At 38.9% G+C, this 24,513-nt stretch overlaps 1 protein-coding gene and 1 pseudogene across 1 annotated transcript; one reads left to right on the forward strand and one right to left on the reverse strand.

The window, feature by feature from the left end:
* Nucleotides 1-2,947: 2,947 nt before the first annotated feature.
* Nucleotides 2,948-23,999, reverse strand: DHRS7 (dehydrogenase/reductase 7). Its single transcript, XM_017533924.2, has 7 exons — nt 23,587-23,999; nt 14,394-14,546; nt 12,356-12,462; nt 11,346-11,585; nt 8,966-9,088; nt 8,256-8,471; nt 2,948-3,179 (listed from the first exon to the last, which is right to left on the reverse strand). Exons 1-7 carry the CDS (start codon nt 23,717-23,719, stop codon nt 3,132-3,134), a joined length of 1,020 nt encoding a protein of 339 aa, XP_017389413.1. The 5' UTR covers nt 23,720-23,999; the 3' UTR covers nt 2,948-3,131.
* LOC119472042 lies at nt 16,602-18,532 on the forward strand (annotated as a pseudogene).
* Nucleotides 24,000-24,513: the final 514 nt, after the last annotated feature.

Below are 24,513 nucleotides of genomic sequence, written 5' to 3' on the forward strand. Positions count from 1 at the left end.
AAAAAAAAAAAAAAAAAAAAAAAAAAAAAGAATGAAATGAAGAATATCACTACAAATCAGGCAGTCATTAAGATAATGAGGAAATACTGTAACTTTCAGCTTATGCCACTTGACAACTTAGAAGAAATAATCCAATTCTTGAAAACCACAAACTAGTAAAACTCAACCAAGATGAATTAATCTGAATATCCTACAATTGCTAAAAGTCTTTTTCAAATTAATTGTTATCATTTACATTCCTGCCCGCAGTTTATGTGTACAAAGTGTGTGGTTACATTTATATAAAACTATAAAATGCAAACTAATCCACAATAATGTGAGCATATCATTGGTTGCCTGGAATGAGGTGGGCAAGGGGAAATGATTACAGAGGGGCAAAGGGAAACTTCTGGGGCTTATTTATGTGTTTACTCTCCCTATTATGGTTATGGTTCACAAGTGTAGCCATTGACAAAATTTACCATATTGTATAGTTTATGTGCAGTTTGTCATACATCAATTATACTTCAGTAAAGATGTCAGAAATAACAGGAAATTCATTAAATCTACCTTTGAATTACTGATTGTGACTGAGGTCTCATGTGGCATACTCGTGAATCCAGTAGTTGAGCAGACTAACTTTAAAGTCATCACTTCTGCTAACTTCTACCAGCTCACCTGCTGTCACCTTACACAGTCCCAGTGTTTCAGCTTTGGACTAATGAACACACCATTTCCTTCCTACATAAAAAGACCATTCAGGATAATGGTTAAGAAATATATCAGTGCAGAATAATAAATACTTACAAAAAAGTTAAATGTGAACATTTGGTTTTTATTGCCCTTGACTGTCCTTGACAAAATGCACTTTGACATAAAGCTGCCTTTTCCATCTTGTGCTGTTGACAAAAGAGCCTAAAAAAGAAAGAAGGTGTGTATAGAAGATGACATGCCATAGAAAAATACCATATGCAGGCTGGAAGCAGTGGCACTTTGGGAGGCCAAACTGGGTGGATCATTTGAGGTCAGGAGTTTGAGACCAGCCTGGCCAACATGGTGAAACCTGGTCTCTACTAAAAATACAAAACTTAGCCGGGCATGGTGGTGCAAACCTGTAGTCCCAGCTACTTGGGAGCTGAGGCAGGAGAATCGCTTCAACCTAGGAGGCAGAGGTTGCAGTGAGCCGAGATGGTGCCACTGCATTCTAGCCTGGGTGACCAAGTAAGACTCCATCTCAAAAATGAAAAAAGAAAAATACCATACAGAAGAATAAAAAGATTTTAATTTATATATATTTCTTCTGTGCATTGGCTGGAGTAGCTGAACAGACATTGGCAGGCACAATGCTAGGCAGGCACTAGAGACTCACTGATGAATAAAACAAAACTGATCTGGAACCTGGCCTCCTGAAGCTTCTCTTAATCTGTCTGTATTCCTTTCTTTCAAGGCCCAGTACAAGTGACACCTTCACTAGGAAGGGCTTCCACACTATTCTATCTGCAGATCTCCCTTTCCTGAACTATTATGCTTATAGTCTGTACCAGGCCACATGACATACGTCATTTTGTAGCATTCTAGAATTATTCCAATCTTTTCATTTTTATAATTGGTGTGTTGTATTCACTAATGTCATTATTCTAGTTTTAATCACTGGTTACACAAGAGTCCTATTATATTTTATCCCCATAGTGCACCCCCATTTTCTTCCCCATCCTAAGTAATCATTATAATACCTAAATGTACATCTGATGTGTATGTTAGGTTGTATGTTTTCTTGCAAAATGAGCACTATCTTCTGTGCATATATGTTTGTGTATGTGAACAGAATTGTGTGTTGTTTATTTCTTCACTCATTACCATATCTCTAGAACATATCCATGTTGTTATGTATACATTTATTCCATTGCTTCTACCCGCTATACCTCATGATGTACCTCCATCACATGTCATCTTCCCCCTTTCCCAAGGACAGCCACTTGAGTGGCTTCCAACTTGCCTAACAAATATTCTACAGTTATTTTATGTATGTTACTTTGGCTTCAGCTAAATTGTGAACTGCTTTAGATAAGGACCATGTTTTTCTTTACCTGTTACTCCTGATGATTTTCTGTCAGTGCCTGTGCATGGTTTCTCCTGTAAGGTGTTATACATTAAATTAAAATTAATCATAGTAGAAGTTAAGATTTGCCAGTGGAATCTTCCTCAGCTAAGTCTAATCTTTGCTTTACCCCTTACTAGCTTTGTGACCTTGACCTTGGAAAAGTAAAACCTTGTTGCCCTTTTTTCATCTATAAAAATAGATAATACCATTTATCTTAGTGGGCTGTTAGGAGGAATGAGTTAATTAATACTAACAGTACAGCGTAAGACATACAACAGGTATTTCCTGTCAACTTTTCTAAGTAAAAGCATCTTTGAGGTAATATTTCTAATACTTCTTTGTATCTGCTCATTACCCAGCACTCTGCTTGGTATGAAATATTCTATACATTCATATTGCTATGATTTGGATGTTTTTGTCCCCTCCAAAATCCCCAATGCAACAGTATTAAGGGATATGGCCTTTAAGAGGTGACTGAGTAATGAATGGGATTAATCCTCTTTTAAAAGAATTTTTCCCTGCTTGCCCTTCTGTCCCTTCCACCATGTGGACACACATTCCTCCACTGTGGAAGATGCAGCAATGAGGTGCCATCTTGGAAGCAGAGATCAGCCTTCACTAGACACTAATTCTGCTGGTGCCTTGGTCTTGGAATTCCCAGCCTCAAGAGTCATGAGAAATAGATTTCTATTGTTTATAAATTACCAAATATGTGATATTTTGTTATAGTGGCACAAACAGACTGAGACATGTTAAATGGATTACTATAATTCTTTGGTCAGATGTGTGTTAACTTAGATTTTAAGCATATGTGCTAAAGTATTTTAAAAGGTTATTTTATCAAAGAATATAGTATGAGTTAATACCTTTTTTGCAAGATTCATGGCAATCTTTTATTATTTATTATTTCATTACATGTTGAAAGCAAAGTCATATCTATTAAAAAGTAAAATCACAAATTAGTCTCAGATTATTCAGAAGCGTAAGAAGATTGCTGTTTTCATGTTTTCCATTTCTCCCTCCAGTGACTTGAAAAGTACAGGCGCTCTTTTCAGTCATGTTTTCTCTTAAGGATATTAAAATAAGAAGAGTCGGCATCCTGTAAAAGAGGGACAGAAATATGAATGAGTACCTACTCCTATTTATCCCAGATTTTAACATTTAAGTCCTTCTGTTTTGAGGAGCTGTATCACTATGGTTCACTATTAAGAATCTTTGTAAATCTTGAGAAACTACTTAAATTAGCATTTAGAAAATCATAGCCAAAAATTCTAGATGCATGCAAAAGTATCTCCAATGAGTTTAGCATCATCTCTGGTTTAGAGAAGGGATAAATAGCACTGGACTACAATGCTAAATTCTCTATAATGACTTTTCTGAATCAGCATATCATACCTATATTGACTTGCCCTAATAAAAAGAGTAAGTCAGATTTTGTAGAATTGAAATATATGGGAGATAACTCTTCAAAATTCTTTGTGAACTTTTTGTATATTGCTTAAGGAATATAACAAGGCAATGTGATAATCCCCAAGACGTGATGTTTCTTTTGGGAAGATATGCATTTACCACTTCCAAAACTTTGCACTAAGAAAGACAAAATAATGATAATACAAAATTCAGTGTAGCCACTGTTCTTGATCCCTAAAAATAATAAAGATTTATAAAAACAAAGTTCCAGGCACAATGTTCTTAGACTAAGGAAGCAAATTCTAGTTAACAGCAAGTACTATTAGCTTGAAATAAGCTATACTGGCATTTTGTTAACTTAGATGCTTATAAACATATATCAATAAGAAAATTTATATATATGTATATATGTGTGTGTGTATGTGTGTGTATATATACACATATATATATACACACACACACACACACACATATATATGTATATGTGTGTGTGTGTATATATATACACGTATATATATACACACACACACACACACACACACACACATATATACGTGTGTGTGTGTGTGTGTGTGTATATATATATATAAAAAATAGAAAATAATGGGGGAGAGGGAGGGAATGTGTTCTCTTTCCGGGTCCACAAGGGGGCGCAGTTTTAAGGGCAAGAATTTCCCAGTGTCATGCCCCTCTCCCATCTCTTTCCTTCTGGGATATTTAACAGTTTATGTTTAAATTTTATGGGCAAGTGAAGAAACAAAAAGTCAATCACTCCAGCATAAGTTCTAAGGAACTCCTTTCATTGGCTCAAGGTCTTAGAGAAGGTAGTGGTTCCTCCCAGGTTAAAAGTCCCCTTCTCCCACACCCCTTTGGACTCCATGTTTGGGTCCCCTTCCACGAACACTCCCTTAGTGGAAGCCATCTTTCTCTCTCCTGGATTTCCCCTCTGGAGTTCCCTTCCACACTCTCTGGAGGAAAACTGTCTTCCCCTCCTAAACTCCATCTCTCTCTATTCCCTTCCACTCAGTGTGGAAGCTGCTTTCCTCTCCTGGATTCCATCTTTCTGGATTCTCTCACTTAGTGTGAGAGTTAGCTGTTTCTCTCTCCTTCTCCTGTTTCTCTCTCTCTTTAAATAAAATCACTTTCTACAAACACTTTTGAGTCTGGCATTTACTGTGCACTGTGTCGTGGTCCCCTCTCTTATTCTTGAGAGGGCAGGAGACCAAGAACCTGGAGAAACATCCTCTCAGGGGAGCTGAGGGCACCCTGAACCCCAATATTACAACAGGAAGAGTACAGACTGTAAAGAATGAGGTATTATGTTGTAAAAATTGCTTTGGGAAATGACAGAATGCCCAGCTTATCATAAAAAAGAGTGACAAAGTAGTAATACCATATGATAAGCAATATTTCAAAGATGGTGGTAGGAAGAAAAAGGCCATCATTTCTTAGAAAAGCCTAGATGTAAAAAAATGCTAGATTTGCTAAATGATGTTTATATTTTATAGTTAGACATTCTCTAAACCAAACAAAATAACCTTCATATGGACATTTCTGGAAGTACTAGTACAGTGGGACTTAAATTCTCTAGTCCCTGGTCCCTCTTTCCCCTCTGAAAAAAAATCCCATCTATAATGTGTTCTTTTTCTGCCCTATTATTTAAATTGAGAATGTGAACCATACAGACATTATAGAAAATGTGGAAATTAGTCAAAAAATTAGAATTACCATCTGATCCAGCAATTCCACTGATGGGTATATATCCAAAGGAAGTGAAATCAGTATCTTGAAGTGATATCTACACTCCCATGTTCATTTTAGCATTACTCATAATAGCCAAGATACGGAAACAACCTAGGTGTCCATTAGTGAATGAATGGACAGAGAAAATGGGTGTGTGTGTATGTGTGTGCGTATGGAATATTCTTCCACAGTAGAATTTTTTCAGCCATAAAAAGATGGAACTCCTGCCATTTGTGAAAACATGGATAATTAATGAAGAATTACTGCTAAGTGATATAACCAGGATACAGAAAAACAAATACTATATGATTTCACTTACGTGGAACCTAAAAAAGTCATACTCAGAGCAGACTAGAATGATGGTTGCCAGGGGCCAGAATATGGGGAAAAGGGGAGATCTCGGTCAAAGGGTACACATCTACTGTTAAAATAGATGCATGTGCTATGTAATACTCATTGGTTTTACCTCATTCCTGAAGTACTCTGCACATCTAAGATGTGCCTATGACACTGTCTAAGGAAATATGTGGATTACTCATTGTTTCAGCATCCGTTCTTTGCAGCAATTAGTTGGGGAATATTATTAACTATTTCTGAGAAATTGTGACCCTCAAAAGAATTTAGTGGCCTCACTGGCTCACACCTATAATCCCAGCACTTTGGGAGGCCAAGGTAGGTGGATCACCTGAGCCCAGTAGTTTGAGTCTAGCCTGGGCAACATAGCAAAAACCTGTCTTTACAAAAAATACAAAAACTAGCCAGGCATGGTGGTGTGCGCCTGTAGTCTCAGCTACTCAGAAGGCTGAGGTGGGAGGATTGCTTGATCCTGGGAGGTGGAGGTTGCAGTGAGCCATGATCGTGTCACTGCAGACTCCAGCCTGGGTGACAGAGCAAGACCCTGTCTCAAAGAAAAATCGTAGAAATTTTCAGTTATAAATAACATATTATTATAACTTACAAATCAAAGGACTTAATGTATACATGGTGACTATAGTTAATAGTACTGTATTGCATATTTGAAATTTTCTAAGAAAGTAGATCTTAAATGTTCTCACTATACAAAGGTAACTTTGAAGTGACAGATGTGTTAATTAGCTTGACTGCTGTAATCATTTTACAGTGTATATTAGATCATCACAATGTATACCTTAAATATATATAATTTTTATTTGTCAATTATAAAGAAAGTTCTTGATCATTAAGGAAGCTGAATATCCTGCTATATCTACCTCAAGATGAGAAGGGGGAAGAAAGCACAATAGCTAACACAACACTCCAAGTTGTGTTTTAAGTGCTTTTCATATATTAAACTCATGTAATTCCCATAACAATCCTGTGACTAGGCACTATTACCATCATTAATCTCCACCTTATATTAATAGATGGGGAGACTAAGTGATAGAGAAGTAACTTGCTTTAAGGGCATGTGGCAGAGCTGAGATTTGAACTCAGGTAGCCTAGCACCTGGCTGCATGCTCTTTGCCAGGAGGCTGTGCTTCCTCTGTAATGAGGTGGCTTTTCCCTCCCAACTCAGTCTATCACTGGGCACAAAGCCACTGCATCAGCTGTCCTCCAAATTTAAAATTCAGGCATAATCTTTGATGAAGCTCCACCTTTAGAGTTTCTATCCACACTACCAAGCCCCAAGAATACCAAAACACTCATAAGTGATTTGGCCCAAAGCAAACTGTTCCACATTACTACTTGGTAAAAAATGAAAAGCCCCTTTGTGAATTTTCACACTCTGGATGTTTTAGTATGTCATGACCCAGTCTGATAACCTTTTAAGTCTCTTAAGCATTTTGTTGTGTTTTTAACTTTTTTCTCCCTAATTCATTTTCACTGTCCTGCAAAGAGTTAGAACAGATTAAATGTCTAACAATTTGTGGATTGCCTAAATATTTGCAGGTATGTATAGTATGATCCTATTTTATAATTCTCTTTTTATCTATCAATCCCTATTGATCAATTTCTAAAAGAAGGTGGTAGCAAAGTATATCAAAGGCTAGCAATAAAAACCATCCTCAGCAATAATCTTTTGCTGCATAATCATCTATAATTTTTTAATTCATTACATTTCCTATACTATCTACAAACTAAATTCTTGTGAGGGTCACAATTTCTCAAAAATAGTTAATAATATTCCCCAACTAATTGCTGCAAAGAATGGGTGCTGAAAGAATAAGTAATCAGCGTATTTCCTTAGAATAGGCACATCTTAGATGTGCAGAGTACTTCAGGAATGAGGTAAAACCAATGAGTATTATGTAGCACATGTATCTATTTTAACAATGCAGTAAGTACTTTGACAGGAAAGCACAGGGGCTGAGATGCACCTGGTCCTGGGGAGAAGTGGGAGGGAAGGCCAGTTACCATTCCAAGGAGGTGACACAGGAGCTAAGACTGGTAGGATAGGTAGGAGCTAGTGGGGAGAAACAGTAGGGAAAGAGCATTTTGACACACACACTGGTCAAACTGTAAGTATAGAAGAAAAAAATGCAATCTTTGATTTGATTTTACCTTGTAAAACACTTCTTTTTCTAAGACTAGTAATAATTTATAGTAAACCAACAGATAATGCATGGGGATAAAATACTTTTTATATTTTATATGTGTGTATATATATATATAATTGAGATTGGTGGAAGGTTAGAAAGGTTTTTTGTTTTTGAAACAGAGTCTCAAAAACAGGCTGGAGTGCAGTGACACCATCCTGGCTCACTGCAGCCTTCACCTCTTGGGTTCAAGCAATTCTCATGCCTCAGCCTGCCGAGTAGCTGGAATTACAGGCATGCACCATCATGCCAGGCTGATACTTGTATTTTTAGTAGAGATGGGGTTTTGCCATGTTGGCCAGGCTGGTCTTGAATTTCTGGCCTCAAGTGATCTGCTTTGGCCTCCCAAAGTGCTGGGATTACAGGCATGAGCCACTGCACCCAGCCAGAAAGTTTGACATTGGAAAATTCTGTAGCTTCCTGCAAGATTGATACATATTATTAAGAAACTCAGAAATTGGTCTTACCACACCACTCTTAAAGTTCTCAATCCTTTTCTTCCCCATCTTGTTGGTTATCCACCAGGCCCAGGTTGGCATGTATTGCCACAAATACACTACTGCCAAGAAAGGATGTTCTGAAATCCAAACTTCTTTCAAATCATTAGCCATGCTGATTAACATCAGCCGCACACAACGACTGGTTGCCATCTTGTAGGATTGATCTCCACCATTGCCTATAGTCTAAGAAAATTTAAAAATTAAGTGAATTTATCCATGCGATTTCACAGAACTTTAAGCTAGAAAGAACTCAAATGCTATCTAGTTGAGTGGTTCCTTTAGTGGAGCTTCATGCCCCTTAGAAGTCTCAATAGGTACTAATGGAAGTTTATAAACTATTTGTAATATTTCAAAAAGCCTAACAGAAACCACATGCTTACCAGATAATACAGTGCAGGCTAACTAAAAGATGAAGATTCTTTCCTTTTAATTAGAATTGCATAACCTTAATGTGCTTAATGACAATTATCACTTTAGTAATAAAAATCAAACTATTAATGCATTTAGCACATGAAATTCCATAAACAATTTTCATAAAGGCAGGAGTTGTTTTGTGAATAATTCACAAAAAAGCAGTTCTAAGACAAAAACCCTGATACACGGTGATAAAACACCAATATGTAAAACTAATATATAACTAGTAAACATTCAAATTATTCCCAACTAGAAATTTTTACCTTTGTGACTTCTCCAGCTAGGGAATTCGCCACAATATTTGATTGCACAGGTCCCGGGCAAATGTTAGAAACTATTATACCTGGGTATGTGGCAAGTTCTGTTCGAAGGCCATTAAAAAAACCCTAACAGGCCAAAAAAAAAAAAAGAAGAAGACAAATAAATACAGACACATATCTCATGATTTATCAAAATATGTTCTAAAATTTTCAAGTAAAGGACAGGTGGAGTAATCATGCAAGCTTATTAGGTACTTTCAACTGTAGGCTGGAGGCAATCTACAACAAACATTCTCAGCTCTTTCCAGGTGTAAATGGTTCACCCCCTTTGATAGTGATATCTCTTGACACCAATGATTTTTATGGTAAGCATGCACTAGATAGGTAAAAAACTATCCCTGAAGATTCTGATATACCCTTTTCATACCAGTCCTTCTGTCCCCACTCCAAAAAGGGTGTATGTCCTCCACTAAGAGTGACTGAGGTCGGGTTTCTATTTATTCCCCACAGTGGTCTAAAGTTCCAATGTTTGGGGCAAAGGTAAGGAAGATGGGATTAGTACTTCACAGAAAGTATCACAAGGAATGAATTCAACTTTTTCCATTTATGTTACTATTTTAACAATTCATTTCAGTAAACATTTATCTTTTTGGGGTAATAAGGGTATATGCTAATTAAAAATGTAATATGATTGCCTACTGAATGACTTATTGAAACAGACTACAGTAGACCCTCTAGACTTAAAGATACTGGCCATTTCCAAACCAATGGGGGTAAACAAATCTACTGCCTCTTTTCAATAGATAACTCAGCCTTATATTGTTATAAGGCTGAGTTATCTATTGAAAAGCCTGAATAGCTAACCCACAGTACATCTGTATATGATCCAAAAATATTAAACAGTTATCAGCCCTGAAATGCTGACCCCAACAAATGGGCTATGAGGATTTATGATCAGACACTGATACAGTGCCTGACTCAACAATGACCACACACACACAAAAATGCTGGGTAAATGAACGGAAAACTCACATAACTTTAATGTTCTGCCTCTCTGTAGCAAAAGAGGAGAGAGAGGACACCAAGCAAGCCAATGCATCAGATACTAAAACCTCTCCTTGTTTGAAATCACATCTAGTATAGTGTGTAAACTTTTCAATGATAAACAATTTAATTCTGTAGCTTACTGAGAATCTGAGAAGGAAATGTGCTCTTCAAAAAAAGCTTCCTGGTAAGTCTCAACCTGCCACATTTTATCATAGTATCAAATCTAGTAATAAAATAGAGTCTTGGAGGGCAGGCCAGACAGCTCATCTGTGTTTACTGAAAGCATTCTGCATAACTTAAGAGATACATGGTGCCAAACAGATGGGTGGGTGTCCTCCCTCATCTGCCTGCCTGAGGCTTGCCCAACTGCTCTACAGGAAGTGAGTGATGCCCGTTACTAAATATGAGGAAATCATCAGTATAGCATTCTGCTTCATCACTCTCTGCAGTCGTCTGCACTTTGCAGCAGAAAAAAGATGTCCTAAAGAACCAAAACAAAATTTTCATGAAACCATGATGACCATGTAGCTATTGGATCTCATTATTGCAACAGTGAAATATTCTACTTAAACGGACTTCAACAGCATTAAATATACATTTTGTGAATTATTTAATCATTCTCTTCCTATTGGCCTTATTATTTCTTTATATCCGGTCTGAAGCCACCATTAAAAATTCATCCATTTCTAATATTTATACCTCGTAAGTTATGCAGTCCAAATCAAGCTTTTTTCCTTGCCTCTGCCTTGACTAGATTTTCTTCTTCCAATGAAACCAGAGTGAATACAATCAAAAGTTTTCCATATCCAGTAGGGATATGAGACCAGGAATAATCATCCCGTGGGATGTACCTGTTTCTGACATGCATATTTAATTAGACCAGGCAAAATAAACACCAACTACAAGGGGGAAGGAAAAGAAATCACAGAAATGGTGAGGGAAAAGTACATCCTGAAATGTATGTAGAAGAAAGGAGAAGTAGACCCCAATTTTCCATGAAGATGTGGTAGGAATAAGGGTAAGGTGAAGAGTGACATGTTAACTAGATGATACACTTTCTGAGGGCAGAAATCATAGCTTTTCATCTTAATATCCCCAGGGTCTGTTGTAGTGCATGGCACAATGCAGTGCTCGATACCTATTTGTTCACAAGTTAGAGGCATGTGTGGATCAAGTCTTTTTTAGCATCTACTGGGGGCGTCCTCTACCAAAGGGCCCCTTAGGTCTCTGTCTCCCCACATCACTTCCCAGTTCCAAGGGCCTCACACAGTGATGGCAATATCCCCATATACACACTTAAGTCAGTTCTATCAGAGTTGAGTTTGAGCAGCCTTACCCGAAGAGCATGCTTGCTGGCACAGTATCCACTGGAAAGAGGTGCAGCTATGATACCCAGGAGGCTATTCACAGTAACAATCTTTCCTTTCTTCCTCTCGATCATGTAAGGCAGAACACACTTTGTCAAGGACACCGTCCCTAAGTAGTTAAGCTCTATTAGCTTTCTGTAGACATCCAAGCTGGTATCCATGCACAAAGAACGCTGGGATATTCCACCATTGTTGACCAAAATGTCGATCTAGTTAAATAAAATCAGAAAAGGGGCATTTGGGGGATGTCCTGTGGATAGATTGATGGAATTCCTAGGGATAGTTGGTTATATTGTTAATGTGAAGAATCAGTGGAACAATGGTATATTTCCAGAAGTCACCAATTAAAAAGATAAAAGCCTGAATTTACCTGTGGAATTAAATTCCTATTTTAGGTGACTTTTTATGACAGTTAAAAATTGTCATAAAAACAAAAGCAGCCAGCCAGGTGTGGTGGTTCACACCTGTAATCTCTGCACTTTGGGAGGCTGAGGTGGGCAGATCACAAGGTCAGGAGTTCAAGACCAGCCAGACCAACATAGTGAAATCCTGTCTCTACTAAAAATACCAAAATTAGTTGAGTGTGATGGCACACGCCTGTAATTCCAGCTACTCAGGAGGCTGAGGCAGGAGAATCGCTTCAACCCAGGTGGTGGAGGTTACAGTGAGCCGAGATCGCACCCCTCTGCACTCCAGCCTGGGCAACAAAGCGAGACTTCGTCTCAAAAAAAATAAATAAAAGCAGTCGTGAATTTTTAGCTGCTTTTGTGCTACATGAAGGAATTTGTACTTGTTAAGACATGAATAGTACTAATTCTATAACGCCAAAGACTCAGAAATTAAGGGGCCTAATTCACGGGCCTGAACTCACTGCATGGACCCCACTTGCCCAAAGCCCTTTGTATGATAGGACCATGGATGGGAATTTCTTCTGCAGTTACTTCAAAGCAAGACTGTATCAATATAAGATGCTACTTACTCTGCCAAACTCCTGGAGAACAGCTTTAGTAGCCACTTCATGGGAACCAGTGTCGGTCAGGTCAAGGGGCAAAACCAGTATATCTTTTTCTTTTAAATTGCTATTCTCTAAATAAAGACAAAAATTTGTGTAGAAGTCATTCCAAAGTTCAATCAAGCTCCTTGCTGCTCCCATTAATACACCCCACCCTGCAACAGGAGTGGCAACAAACTCATTTCTGGGTGGCCCCGTGAAAGTTCCTCTCAGTGGTCAGGAAGAAGACTAGTGGTGATATGAGAACCTCTTATCAGACAAAAAGCTGGCTGGCCTCACAGGAAGTAGAATGGCACACTTCAACTTGAATATACAGTCTAACTTTACAGCTTGATTTCTGGCAGAAATCAAAATTATACTACAAACTATAACAAAAATTTTAGAGCAATTTCTTTAGAAGTACAGAGGTTCCTTTGTCTGTGATAGGCTCACGAAGTTGAATTGCTCTTCTACACACAAAACAGCTATTTGTGCTTAAAATCAGTAAGAAGCTCAGAGTCCTACCATCAAATGACATATAGAAGCTTCTCTCCAGAAGCTAAGGATTCCTGGAGGTAAACAGGGAAAAGGACACAAGCCTGCAATTACCAACTAAGAAACATGCTGCTGAGTTGTAACTGGCTCTTTCAGTTCATCAGAAGAACAACTGAAACTAATTTTCCTGGACTCTAACCATGAAATACAAATAACATCAGAAAGAAAAGCAAACAAGTATAGAAAATATAACAGGTAAAAAGCAAAAGGGTTAATTGTGAAACATTAACCATATTAAATGAAAACGTTTGCGCTAGGGATCTTCAAGATAAAAGGAAAACAGCTTTGTGCCAGGTAAGAAATGCTGACATGGTTCATCTACTCCACCAGCACAGGACTTGCAAGTCACAGCAGCAGAGGAGCAACTACCAAAGGAAGGGCCCAGTGCAAAAAACACAACAGGCCTTTGAAAGCAGTATCAGGAAAGAGGACTTGTGGCCCTACTAAGCACTACTATGGCAGCTAACTCTCATTTCTGGGTGGTTAGCTCAATCAGCAAAGTTAAAGATTTAAAAGAATGACAGGTAGACATGACCCAAAAAATAGTCTGTTGGAAAATTCAAAATTAGTTTAGGTATTATTAATAAATGTTCCATAAAAAATAACTTTATTACTTGAGGTTGCTTTCAATGTGAACATAATGGCTGGGCGTGGTGCCTCACACCTGTAATCCCAGCATTTTGGGAGGCTGAGGTGGGCAGATCACCTGACGTCAGGAGTTCGAGCTCAGCCTGGCCAACATGACGAAACCCCATCTCCACTAAAAATACAAAAATTAGCCGGGCGTGGTGGTGCACTTCTGTGGTCCCAGCTACTCAGGAGGCTTAGGCACAAGAATCGCTTGAACCTGGGAGGCGGAAGTTGCAATGAGCCAAGATTGTACTCTAGCCTGGCCAACAAAGTAAGACTCCATCTCCAAAAAAAAAAAAAGTGTACATAGCAATACCAAAACTCAAACAAAAATATTAACACTGGCCCTTTATGTCAATATGAAAGTATTACCTCAAGTTGTATTTTTTTAAACCAAATTCCATTTCTGTTCTTTTATCCTATATAAGTCTTATCCCATATGATTTTAATATCTGATACTTTAATGAGTAAGGATTCTTCCTAACTTCTATAATCAGATACATGTATGTCATGGATAAGAACCCAACTGTTCTGTCTCTAAGACAAAAATATAAGTCACTTGGTCACTAAAAATCCACCAGCATTTGATAGACTGTTGGTCACTCCCTAAGGCCAGGAGTCAGTACAAAAAAAAACATAGAAAGGTGGCAAAAAAGAAGAAAAAGACAAGGGCAGCCAATTAAGACAAAAAGTAGAGGATGTGAGACGAAGCACTTAGAGCATTTGGGAAATCTTAGAGCTGGGAGAAATCTCTTTCCTCTCTAAAAGTCCCAAACTGTATTTGAGTTTGGATTCTGATTTTATTTCTAGGAAACACTGTTGCTATTTCAGATCTGCTTACCTAGGCATCTTCTTTTCACCCTTTCCAGCTCAGGTACTCTTCTGGCTGACAGCACAAGAGAAACTCCTAGTTTAGACAACTGGTAAGCCAGCTCCTCACCAATTCCACTCGAGGCTCCAGTCACCCACACCACCATATCAGTCAACTCCCATTCTGTGGAAGGAGTGGCAATGGAAGGAATAAAATAAGCAATGAATTACACTCATAAATCAAAGATTAGAAAAAAAAGAAAAAAGAATAAAAAAGAAAGCCTTAAACAGTACCGCTAAATATGAGGACATAATGTATGGAGCTTAAAATCTGAAATATTGTAAGAAAACATTTCCTTCTTAATTAAAAAAGGCATTAATATAAATCATATTAGTAACAGCTATAAGTATTTGTATATTCCAGAACCTTCCTGACTTTTCCAGACTCTACTTCAAGGCAAGCTTTATAACCCCATGGTTTCACTCCAAGGCTCTATTTATCTATGACAAACAGATAAGATAAGTAGATAAATAGGCTAAGTAAATAGTCACTGTCTGGACTAAACTTCCTTTGCCATTAAATGAGAGATTCAGATTAGATGATGGCTGAAGCTCCCATCCAGTTTTTACTTCTATTATTCTAATATTTTGCAATGGAGGTTGATGAAGAATCTAAATAGATCAAGTTCTGTGCTGTTGATGAAACATCCTAGATTTTTAAAGTAATAATTTCCCCATTTGCCAATCATGCCTGATGCCTATCAGCTCAAGGTCATTTTGTAAAAGTGCTCCCCAGATGCCTGAGCTTTTATCTTAGGAGAATATAGTAATTCACCCAAGAACAAATGCATATTACAGAAAGATGGAATATTACCCTCTGCTTGTCCAATTATGTTCCTTTTAAAGACTAAAAATGTTATAGTACTAAAGCAATGACAAATGGTTTATTATTTTCTCTAATGAAAAACTTGCACTGCAAGAGACTATATTCAGGCTATTCAACTTACAGCTTACTGTTTAAAATCTGTCGAGTGAGCCCTTCCCCAGTCTTTATCCATGGCCTTCCCCCAGCAAATTNAGTCACGATTATGTAGCTCCTGTGTGCCTTATTTATTAAAATATATGTTATTCATCAAAAATATCAAACAAGTATCACTTAACATCACATTTTTGATTTTAGATCAGAAAAGTTAAAATCAGGAAATGACTATACTGTTTCAAACAGCTCTAAATCCTCAAATGCCAGTTCCATCACACACAGCACTAAAATGCTCCCAGGTGAGAACACAGTGCTTTAATTTTCCACAACTGGAAACGTGATGAATAAGAATTAAGGCACAGGATTGTTGAGAAATGAACACCCAACTGTTTCTTAGACATTCAAGAAAATACCCCTTGTCCTTAGGAAAAAGTTTTCATGTAAATGGGTTAAAACATGGAAAGCATTCAGAGCAGTATACAGCACATACTCAGTGTTTAATAAATGTCAATTATAAGTATTGCTTAAGTTTTTAAATAGATGGACTTTACTACAGAAAAACATATACAACAGTCACTTAATAAAATATGTCTTCTAACTTATCCAGTTGGGGAAATGGGGTTACTAATTCTAATGGCGTAACGTTTTTACATTACTTCCTTGTACTTAAGACATTATCTATTAAAAGTTTCACCAGAACTGTATGAAAAAGTATTATTATCTCAGTTTTACAGAAAAGGTAACTGAGGTTTACAGAGATTAATTTGTCCCCACCAGACAGTAGATTCCATTAAGTGTAGGATCCTGTCTACGTTGTTCATTGCTCAGTGCCTAGCAAGGAGTGGAATATTGAAAAGGCTCCATAAATAACTACTGAATAAACAAACGCCCAAGAACCCTGGCAGAGCTGGGATATAAGCCCAGGTATATCTAGCTCCAAAGCCCACAATGTCCACTATTTCATGATATACACATTTAAATATGACTAACATTTTAAAACCCAACTGTTTCTTAGACATTCAAGAAAATACCACTTGTCCTTAGGAAAAAGGTTTCATGTAAATATCTCAACTAAGTCCTGGTACAGTGGCTCACACCTGTAATCCCAACACTTTGAGAGGCCAAGGCGGGTGGAACACTTGAGGCCAGGAGTTTGAGACCAGCTTGGCCAACATGATGAAACCTGGTCTCTACTAAAAATACAAAAATTAGTTGGTTGTGGTGGCACACACCTGTAATCCCAACTACTCAGGAGGCTGAGGTGCAAGAATCACTTGAACCTAGGAGGCAGAGGTTGCAGTGAGCCAAGATCGCACCCCTGCACTCCAGCTCTGTCTAAAAAAAAAAAAAAATCTCAACTAAGGTTGGAAACATCCCAAATACTATGTCTGGGCTACAATGCTGTCCTCTCATATAATGTACTTTTTTGAAAAGGCACAATTGAGCAACCTTCCTATAGGACTTTATCAAGAGCAACATAACAACTACTCAGATAATCATTTATTCAATAATTGATTACTTGTTCCCAAGTGCTGCAATAATCAGACTCTAAAGTGAGTATCATTTGTTTTAGAACCAAAGGATTTACTAACTAGCCTCGAGCTAACAAAGACTTTTTGATACTTATACAAATAAGCAAATATTATTTAAAGCTAACAATGTAAACCTTTAATACAGTCACAATTATGGCCCCGTTCTCCCACCCTGAAGAAACTTTTTTATTTAGCACCATTTGTTTCCCGATTCCACTGAATTTGGTATATATAATGGCCTCCCTTAAGGAACCCCTGAAACTAGATTCTTAGAGTTAAAAGGAAAGTGATAGTTCAACTCCTACTCCAGCTTGAGAATTCTCTTCTCAAGCCCTTGACCATCTCTAATTTCCACACAGGATGAGGAAGCTAATTATCTCTGAAGCTTTAGCTCCTTTTTCGGGAAAAGAGAAAGATCCCTTTTTCATTCAAGGGATCTTTTTTATATTGATGTGATAAGCAATCAGCAGCAGTGGGCAGTAATCTTGCCTTGTGGTTCAACAAAAAAGAAGTCAAACTTCTAGTGTCAGTGGGTCCAAGTGTCCAGCCTGAGGCATCCTCCTCATCCCTCCTTCTCCCAGCACCTCAAACATTCATCAAGGATTTTGTATTCAAGGCCCAAAAGTTTGTTACCCAAGATGACAAATATTGACATGGATGCAGTTGATCCTGAAAATCATGTGGAAATGGAGGAAAAACACAGCTTATTAATCAAATGTTGGAACTCCAACATACATTTGAAGATCTCTCTGTAAGAGGACATGCAGTTATGGAAGAAAACCTCAAGCTAAAATCAGAAAACCAAGTTCTTGGACAGTACACAGGAGACTTTATGTCAGCTCCTAGTGTTTTTCAAACAACTGACACAAAAAAAACAAAAGGAAATACAGAATTGAAGCCCCTCTGTTTTATGGAATTGCTGCTGAACTTTCTTTAAATGTTGGACAGATTTCAAAAGTGATAGTACCTCTGTTTGTGGTTTCATTGAATATTTATGAAGCTAAAGTCAGATGTAGGCAACATTCATAGCGCAACAGGAGACTTCCATAAGTGTTTGTATTATGTCACTCTATGAGAATGTGCAAATGTATTGGAGACTTAATTAGAATTGCACGTATTTATGACACTTAAAGATGAATGTTTTATCAAATTTGCTCTGATTTGTGGCTTTAGCCCTGTCTTTTATTATAGGCTTAGTAAGATATACGAGAAAATAACCATCACGCTGTGAAAAAGTACCACAATCAGGAACTGGCTGTACAGCTTCAGGTACCATGTCCATTTTCTTGATTCCCTTCTCTACTGGCTTCTTCCTTCCTATCTCCCCTCCCCTAGGGAAAAATTGGTTTCACTTTTGTAAAAGCAGTTTTAATACTTAATCACCTCTGAGAGTTAACTGCACTTTAATTGTCGAAACTTAACCAAATGAAGATATTTTCTCATCTAGGGCTTCTCATTTGTGATATTTAGTACTAAGATAGAATTGCTGGTTTCTCTTTAATCAGTTGAAAACAAAAAGAAGCTATAGAAATGAAGATTTTTCATTGAAACTGAATTGTCAATCTGGGAAGACTTGGCTGGGTACGGTGGCTCATGCCTGTAATCCCAGCACTTTGGGAGGCCAAGGCAGGAGGATCACCTGAGGTCAGGTGTTAAAGACCGGCCTGACCAACATGGCAAAACCCCATCTCTACTAAAAAATATAAAAATTAGCCAGGCGTGGTAGCAGGCACCTATAATCCCAGCTACTCGGGAGGCTGAGGCAGGGAGAATTGCTTGAACCTGGGAAGCAGAGGTTGCAGTGAGCTGAGATCATGCTACTGCATTCCAGCCTGGGCAACAGAGCGAGACTGTCTCACACACACAAAAAAAGCAAAACAAAACAAAAAAAACAACTTATCTTTTTGTATAAAATAACCTAGTTGGTATCTGAAAAGATATAAATTCTGCTCATGTGTGTGTTTAAAATAGAAAAGCTTAAGGAAAAATAGAAATGGGGGGGAAAGTACTTGGTAAATACAACAGTAACCAACTCCAAATATTTTCACTCCAGATTTCTGTATCTCTGGCACAAAGTAGATCTTTTGGGAAACATCTGAGGTAGATCAAGCTTGATTAACCTTTTTTTTGGTGGGGGTTGGTGGGGACAAGTTCTGGTTCTATCACCTAAGCTGTTTGCAGTGGCATGATCTTGGCTCCCTGCAACCTCCACGGCTCAGGCTCAACCCAACCTCCCAGCTCAGCCTCCCAAGTAGTTGGGACTACACGTGTGCACCGTGATGCCCAGCTAATTTTTTTGTGTGTATTTTTTTGTAGATATGTGGTTTTGCCATGTTGCCCAGGCTGGTCTTGAATTTGTCAGCTCTAGTGATCTGCCCACCTCAGCCTCCCAAAGTGCTGGGATTACAGGTGTTAGCCACTGCGCCCAGCCAAGTTTGACCACATCTGCAAGAGAACAGTTACAAAGAGTTTGGTCTCAAGGTTTATTTCTACTCAGCAGATCAACTGTTGCAAAATTCCTTAAGAAAGTATTAGTATCAGAATTGTGAAAAATGGGAGAGTTTTAGATGTATACTTATTGATAATCTTGTTCAGTTTTAGCCTACTTGTTCTCCCAGAATTTTTTGTAAACTCAACTACTCAGTTTACAGAGTTTTAGTCATCCTTTAACAATTTTTAAAAATTCGGTTTGTAGATTCGATTTGTTAAGGGAATCCATATCAGAAGTAATACTAAAATGTTATAATAGGAAAAGGGATCCACTAATATAGCTTATGGTTTTTAGAGCTGGGCTACATTTAATCATGGAATAATCTTATGTATAGGTGTAAGAATGACTCACTATATGAATACATAGTCATACTGCAAACATTTTGTATCCCTTTTGTGACCTAATTTATAGACACTTAAATTGTGTTAGAACTCTGCTTTCTTGTTTTATGAAAAGCTGTTTCAGGAAGAAAAGAAATCAAATCTGTCTTCCAAATGACAATCCCTCACCGCTGTTAAGGAAGACAGCCATTATGTCTTCCCTAAGTCCTTTCATCTCTTGCTTCTCTAAGGCTAAATAAACCTATCCAATTTCTGCTACCTCCCCTCACAGCACATGGAATCAGATTTCCTTACTCTTCTGCTCACACCCACCTGCACTAATTCTAGTTGGTCAATGTTCCTGTTTGTTAAAGGGAGCTGACTAGGGCAGCACACAGGATTCCGTAGGGTTTGGACAGTGCAGAGCAGGATGAGATGACAAAAATCACTTCTCTTGTCCCCCAGAAGGTAGGGTCTATGAGGGCCTGGACTATGGCTGGCTCAGTCACTGCAGTGTCCCCAGTACCCAGCTCAGAGTTCGGCACATACAAGCAGCTACTCAGGAGACACCCCTTTGTTTGCAGTTGTTGCTTCAGACACTGAAGTCTACAAATGCAACCCAAGGATGCCTAATCTTTTCTGGTAGCCATTTCACAGTTGATTCCTATTAAGGTTACTGTAAACAAAAACCTGAACTTTGCTCACATGTGCTGCTGTTGAAATTTTTCTTCCTCTAGACTGTGCCATGGACTTTTCTGGACCATTTGCATGTCTAAAATTAGTCACCCTTATATTTCAGCATGCGTGGCTGGGCTCAGTGGCTCACATCTCTTATCCCAGCACTTTGAGATGCAAGGCGGAAGTGGTCCTTCCGCCTTGGCCTCTCAAAGTGCTGGGATAAGAGATGTGGAGAGGAGGGATAAGAAGAGGCCAGGAGTTCAAGACCAGCCTGGCAATATAGTGAGACCCTGTTGCTACAAAAAGTTTAAAAATACCCAAGTGTGGTAGTTTGCACCTGTAGTTTTAGCTACTGGGGAGGCTGAGGTGAGAGGATTGCTTGAGCCCAGGAGTTCAAGGCTGCAGTGAGCTATGATCATGCCACTGCACTCCCACCTGGGTGACAAAGCAAGATCCTTTTTATTTAAAAAAAAAAAATTTTTTTTCACCTTGTGAGATGTGTGCTTGGAAATGCACAAAATTTCTCTCGACAGATACAGAGGAGGCAGGAAATGGTGGCTGCCTCCAAAGAGGCATACTAGGTAGCTGGGCATAAGGGTCAGAGAAGGCTCTTTACTTTTTACTATATATTTTTTGTATTTTTTACTTTTGTATTACATTAGTGTGCTATTTTTTTAAGTGACCAAAAAATAATAAACTTACAGAGAGGTCAAGAAGGATATTTTCTTTTTTTTCTTTTTTCATTTTCATAGTCTGCCCGTCTCTCCAGTGAGCTGTTTTGGGAATCTGAGTCTATTTCAATTTTCCTTTAATCTTCTCTTTTTTCTCATTCCCTACCTCCACCAGGAGTCTTTTTAGACTTTATTTCCCCTAAAAGTCTCCTATGAAATGTTAATTCCATAGATATAATGTATATCATTTATGTATTATAAATATATCTGTGCTTTATACATAAAAGGAGTTCTGTAAAGCTTACTGCTGCCGGGCTTGGCGGCTAACGCCTGTAATCTCAGTACTTTGGGAGGCCAAGTGGGGCAGATCACCTGAGGTTGGGGTTCAAGATCAGTCTGACCAACATGGCAAAACCCCAGCTCTACTAAAAATATAAAACTTAGCCAGGCGTGGTGGTGCACACCTGTAATCCTAACTACTCGGGAGACTGAGGCAGGAGACTCACTTGAACCCGGGAGATAGAGGTTGTAGTGAGCTGAGATCACACCACTGCATTCCAGCCTGACCAACAGAGCGAGACTCCATCTCAAAAAAAAACACAACAAAAAAAAAACAACAAAAAACTTACTCCATAATGTAAACATATGACTAAATTTTTAAATTATGTTAAACATTAAATTAAAATTTAAAAATTAACATCTAACTTTATAACTGTATTTGCTGAAAAATACAGTTATGATTTTTATGATCTTTGAGAACAGTGTCTCACTAGGCTGGTCTTGAACTCCTGGGCTCAAATGACCTTACAAACTTAACCTCCAAAGTAGTTGGGATTACAGGTACATGCCACCACTCCAGATTTTTACTGAATAACTTTTACGTAACTTATTTATTTAAATAGCAGTTTATCAAACTGCGTGTGCAAATTTGCAAATTATATAACTATAAAATGATAGCAATATAAGTAAATTTAAAATCCTTTAAACTGTTCTTTCCCAGCAAAAGACAACTGAAAACATTAAATAATTTTCTTAAAATTTTCAATGATCTTAACTTTTAACTTTTCCTTAATATGAGAAAATAACTTTTAGTAGTTTAGGTATTCATTCAGATGTTGTCAATAGTTTTCCTTTTTAGGACTTGACATAATTTGATGGGTTGAATATTTTTTGTAGGATTAAATAATAAAATATAGTCTATTTTCATTTAATTCTCCAAGTCCAAGTGAACCCAAAAGCACTAAGGATCAAACACAAACAACATCTCCAAGGCAGCATAGCAGCCAATAGGCACGCACATTCCCCCACTGAGATGCAGCAATCAATCAAGAGAAAGTCCATGGTTAATGAAGTTGTGCAGTATTTGGGATTCCTGCTTTAAAAGGAGAAAGCCCAATCGCTTGCCATAGTTTTATAGCACTGCTGTCGCGCCTGCGTTGTGTATTTTCTGTGACCTCAATGTCAATGCTGCACATGCTATACCCAAGAAAACCCAATCAGAAAAATGAAATACTAAGGAATAACATTTTCTTGGGTAGGGTTAAGCTTTGGAGAGGCACAAACCACTGTATTAGCAGATTTTTTTTTTTTTTTTGGTCCACTAGAACCAATTCTCACCTTGGGATCAATATCGCCCCCCTCAATGCCCAACCCATACCGCCCCCCCTCAACATAGTCTTTATTTTAAGCTACTGTCTCTTCCAAGCAAACTTTGTAACATGCTTTGAGTATTTTTATACCAGAAACTTGGTTCAGGGAAACCTTACTTACCCAACTCCTTAAGGATCCAAAGCCTAGCTTTCAGTAGGTCATTTAATTTATCTGATCATCAGTTTCCCTATCTGGAAAAGAAGACTAATGACACCTGCCTTTTAAGAATTGTTGTAAAGGTTAAAGGCTTTGTGTGTAAAGCGCTGAGCACACAGCCAACATACAGCAAGTATACACGATGTCAAATACGAAGCAAGGCAGAGACAAAAGTGGGACAGGCAGTATGCCAATATTGATCTAGCTTCGCATACTGCCATTTCAGTTCTTTCTGGTGTTTGCCTTTCATCCCAGTGACTCTGGATTATCTTAGATTGTATTGCAAAAGTCCAGGAGCAAGAAGTGGAGGAAAGACAACTTCAGACAGTAGAAAGACCGGGCTTCCAGTCCTTACAAAGGAGGTACCGTTACAAACGCAGGGGGACAGTCACTGTTTCTCAAAGTATCATCCTCTGAGACAATACCGAAATCCTTGTCCTGCCTAAGAAGTCAGAGTACTCAGGGGCCCCGCTGATTCCAGCGCTCTCTTATATTGGCACTCCCTGGAGAGGTTTCCTAGCCTGAATGGCAAGTCTTCCGACCTGGACAGAAGACAAAGGGGCTTCTTAGCCCTGGCCTCTTCCTCCCTAACCCGCAGTCCCTGCGCAAGGCGCAGTCACGCCTTCGGGAAGCTCCATGCAACCTGCAAGGGACCCGGGATCAACGCGGAACTGGCTGAGATCGAGACACGCCTCGGCAGCTCCGAGCCTGGCCTCCCACTCGAGAGAGGCCTTGGCTGGTCCTCACCTGGGCGTCGCCCCTGCCACTCGGCCCATAGCAGCGTCAGGTCGCCGTCAGCCCGCAGGAAGCGCAGCAGCTGCACAACGAGCAGGAGCAGCGCACACAGCGCCAGCACCCAGAGCAGCAGCTCCCAGCTCATCGCGGCCGCTCACGCCCAGCTCCTCTGGAAGGAGACAGCCAGCCCCAGAGTCGCGTCGCAGCCCTGCGGGGTAGCAGCACCGCCCCTCCGGCCCGCCCATCGCAGCACCGCCCCAGCTCCGCCCAGAGAGCAAGCCAGGAAGAGGAGCCGCTGGGACGCGAGGGGCTCAGCACCCGCGGCCCTGCTAGTCGCCCTACACGGCCCCAGCCCTCGTGCGCCACATCCTGCGGAGAGATTGCTTGAATTCAGGTGTTCGAGACCAGCCTGGGCAACATGGTGAAACCCCATCTCTACCAAAAATAAATAAAATTACAATATTTTTTAAAAATCTGATTCAAACATAAGCTACATATTATACTACATTATTTCCTCTCTAAACAGGGAAACTATCAGTGGCCAGGTGACAAGGAGAAGAGGTGCTTAGCCCCTCTTCTCCATTCCCATTCAGAAAGAGCATCCTCTTCTAAAGTTTCAGTATTTTTCATGAGGTCGAAAAAGTGAAAGAGTATGGCTATCACTCAAGAACCCACAAGCCAAGACAGTGGTCCCTCCATGGGGACAAGGTCCTTTTACAACTGGAGAAAAAAGACTGAAGCCATGTGCTCTGGTGGCACCTTACAATCTGATTCCACCACGCACAAATTTACTCTCAGCTGAAGTGTCTGTTTGGCAATCAAAGCCTAGCTTGCTGTCAAATCCTTGCCTTACCCAAGCCATAAGTCATATCCTTATAAAAACAGAGAACGTAATGAAAATACCAAAGTCTTGCCTACTCTAATACACAAAATAGTAAA

The sequence above is a fragment of the Cebus imitator genome, unplaced genomic scaffold (genome assembly GCF_001604975.1).
Source record: "Cebus imitator isolate Cc_AM_T3 unplaced genomic scaffold, Cebus_imitator-1.0 Scaffold83, whole genome shotgun sequence".
In the NCBI taxonomy this organism is placed as follows: Eukaryota; Metazoa; Chordata; class Mammalia; order Primates; family Cebidae; genus Cebus; species Cebus imitator.

Excerpts from the sequence above, each read along its gene's own strand:
- DHRS7 (XM_017533924.2), bottom strand. The coding sequence starts at position 23,719 with ATGAGCTGGGAGCTGCTGCTCTGGGTGCTGGCGCTGTGTGCGCTGCTC. Across the intron at positions 14,547-23,586 it reads GTGGCAGGGGCGACGCCCAG|AATGGGAGTTGACTGATATG; the intron begins GTGAGGACCAGC and ends CTCCTTCCACAG. Across the intron at positions 11,586-12,355 it reads TTCTCCAGGAGTTTGGCAGA|ATCGACATTTTGGTCAACAA; the intron begins GTAAGTAGCATC and ends TTATTTAACTAG.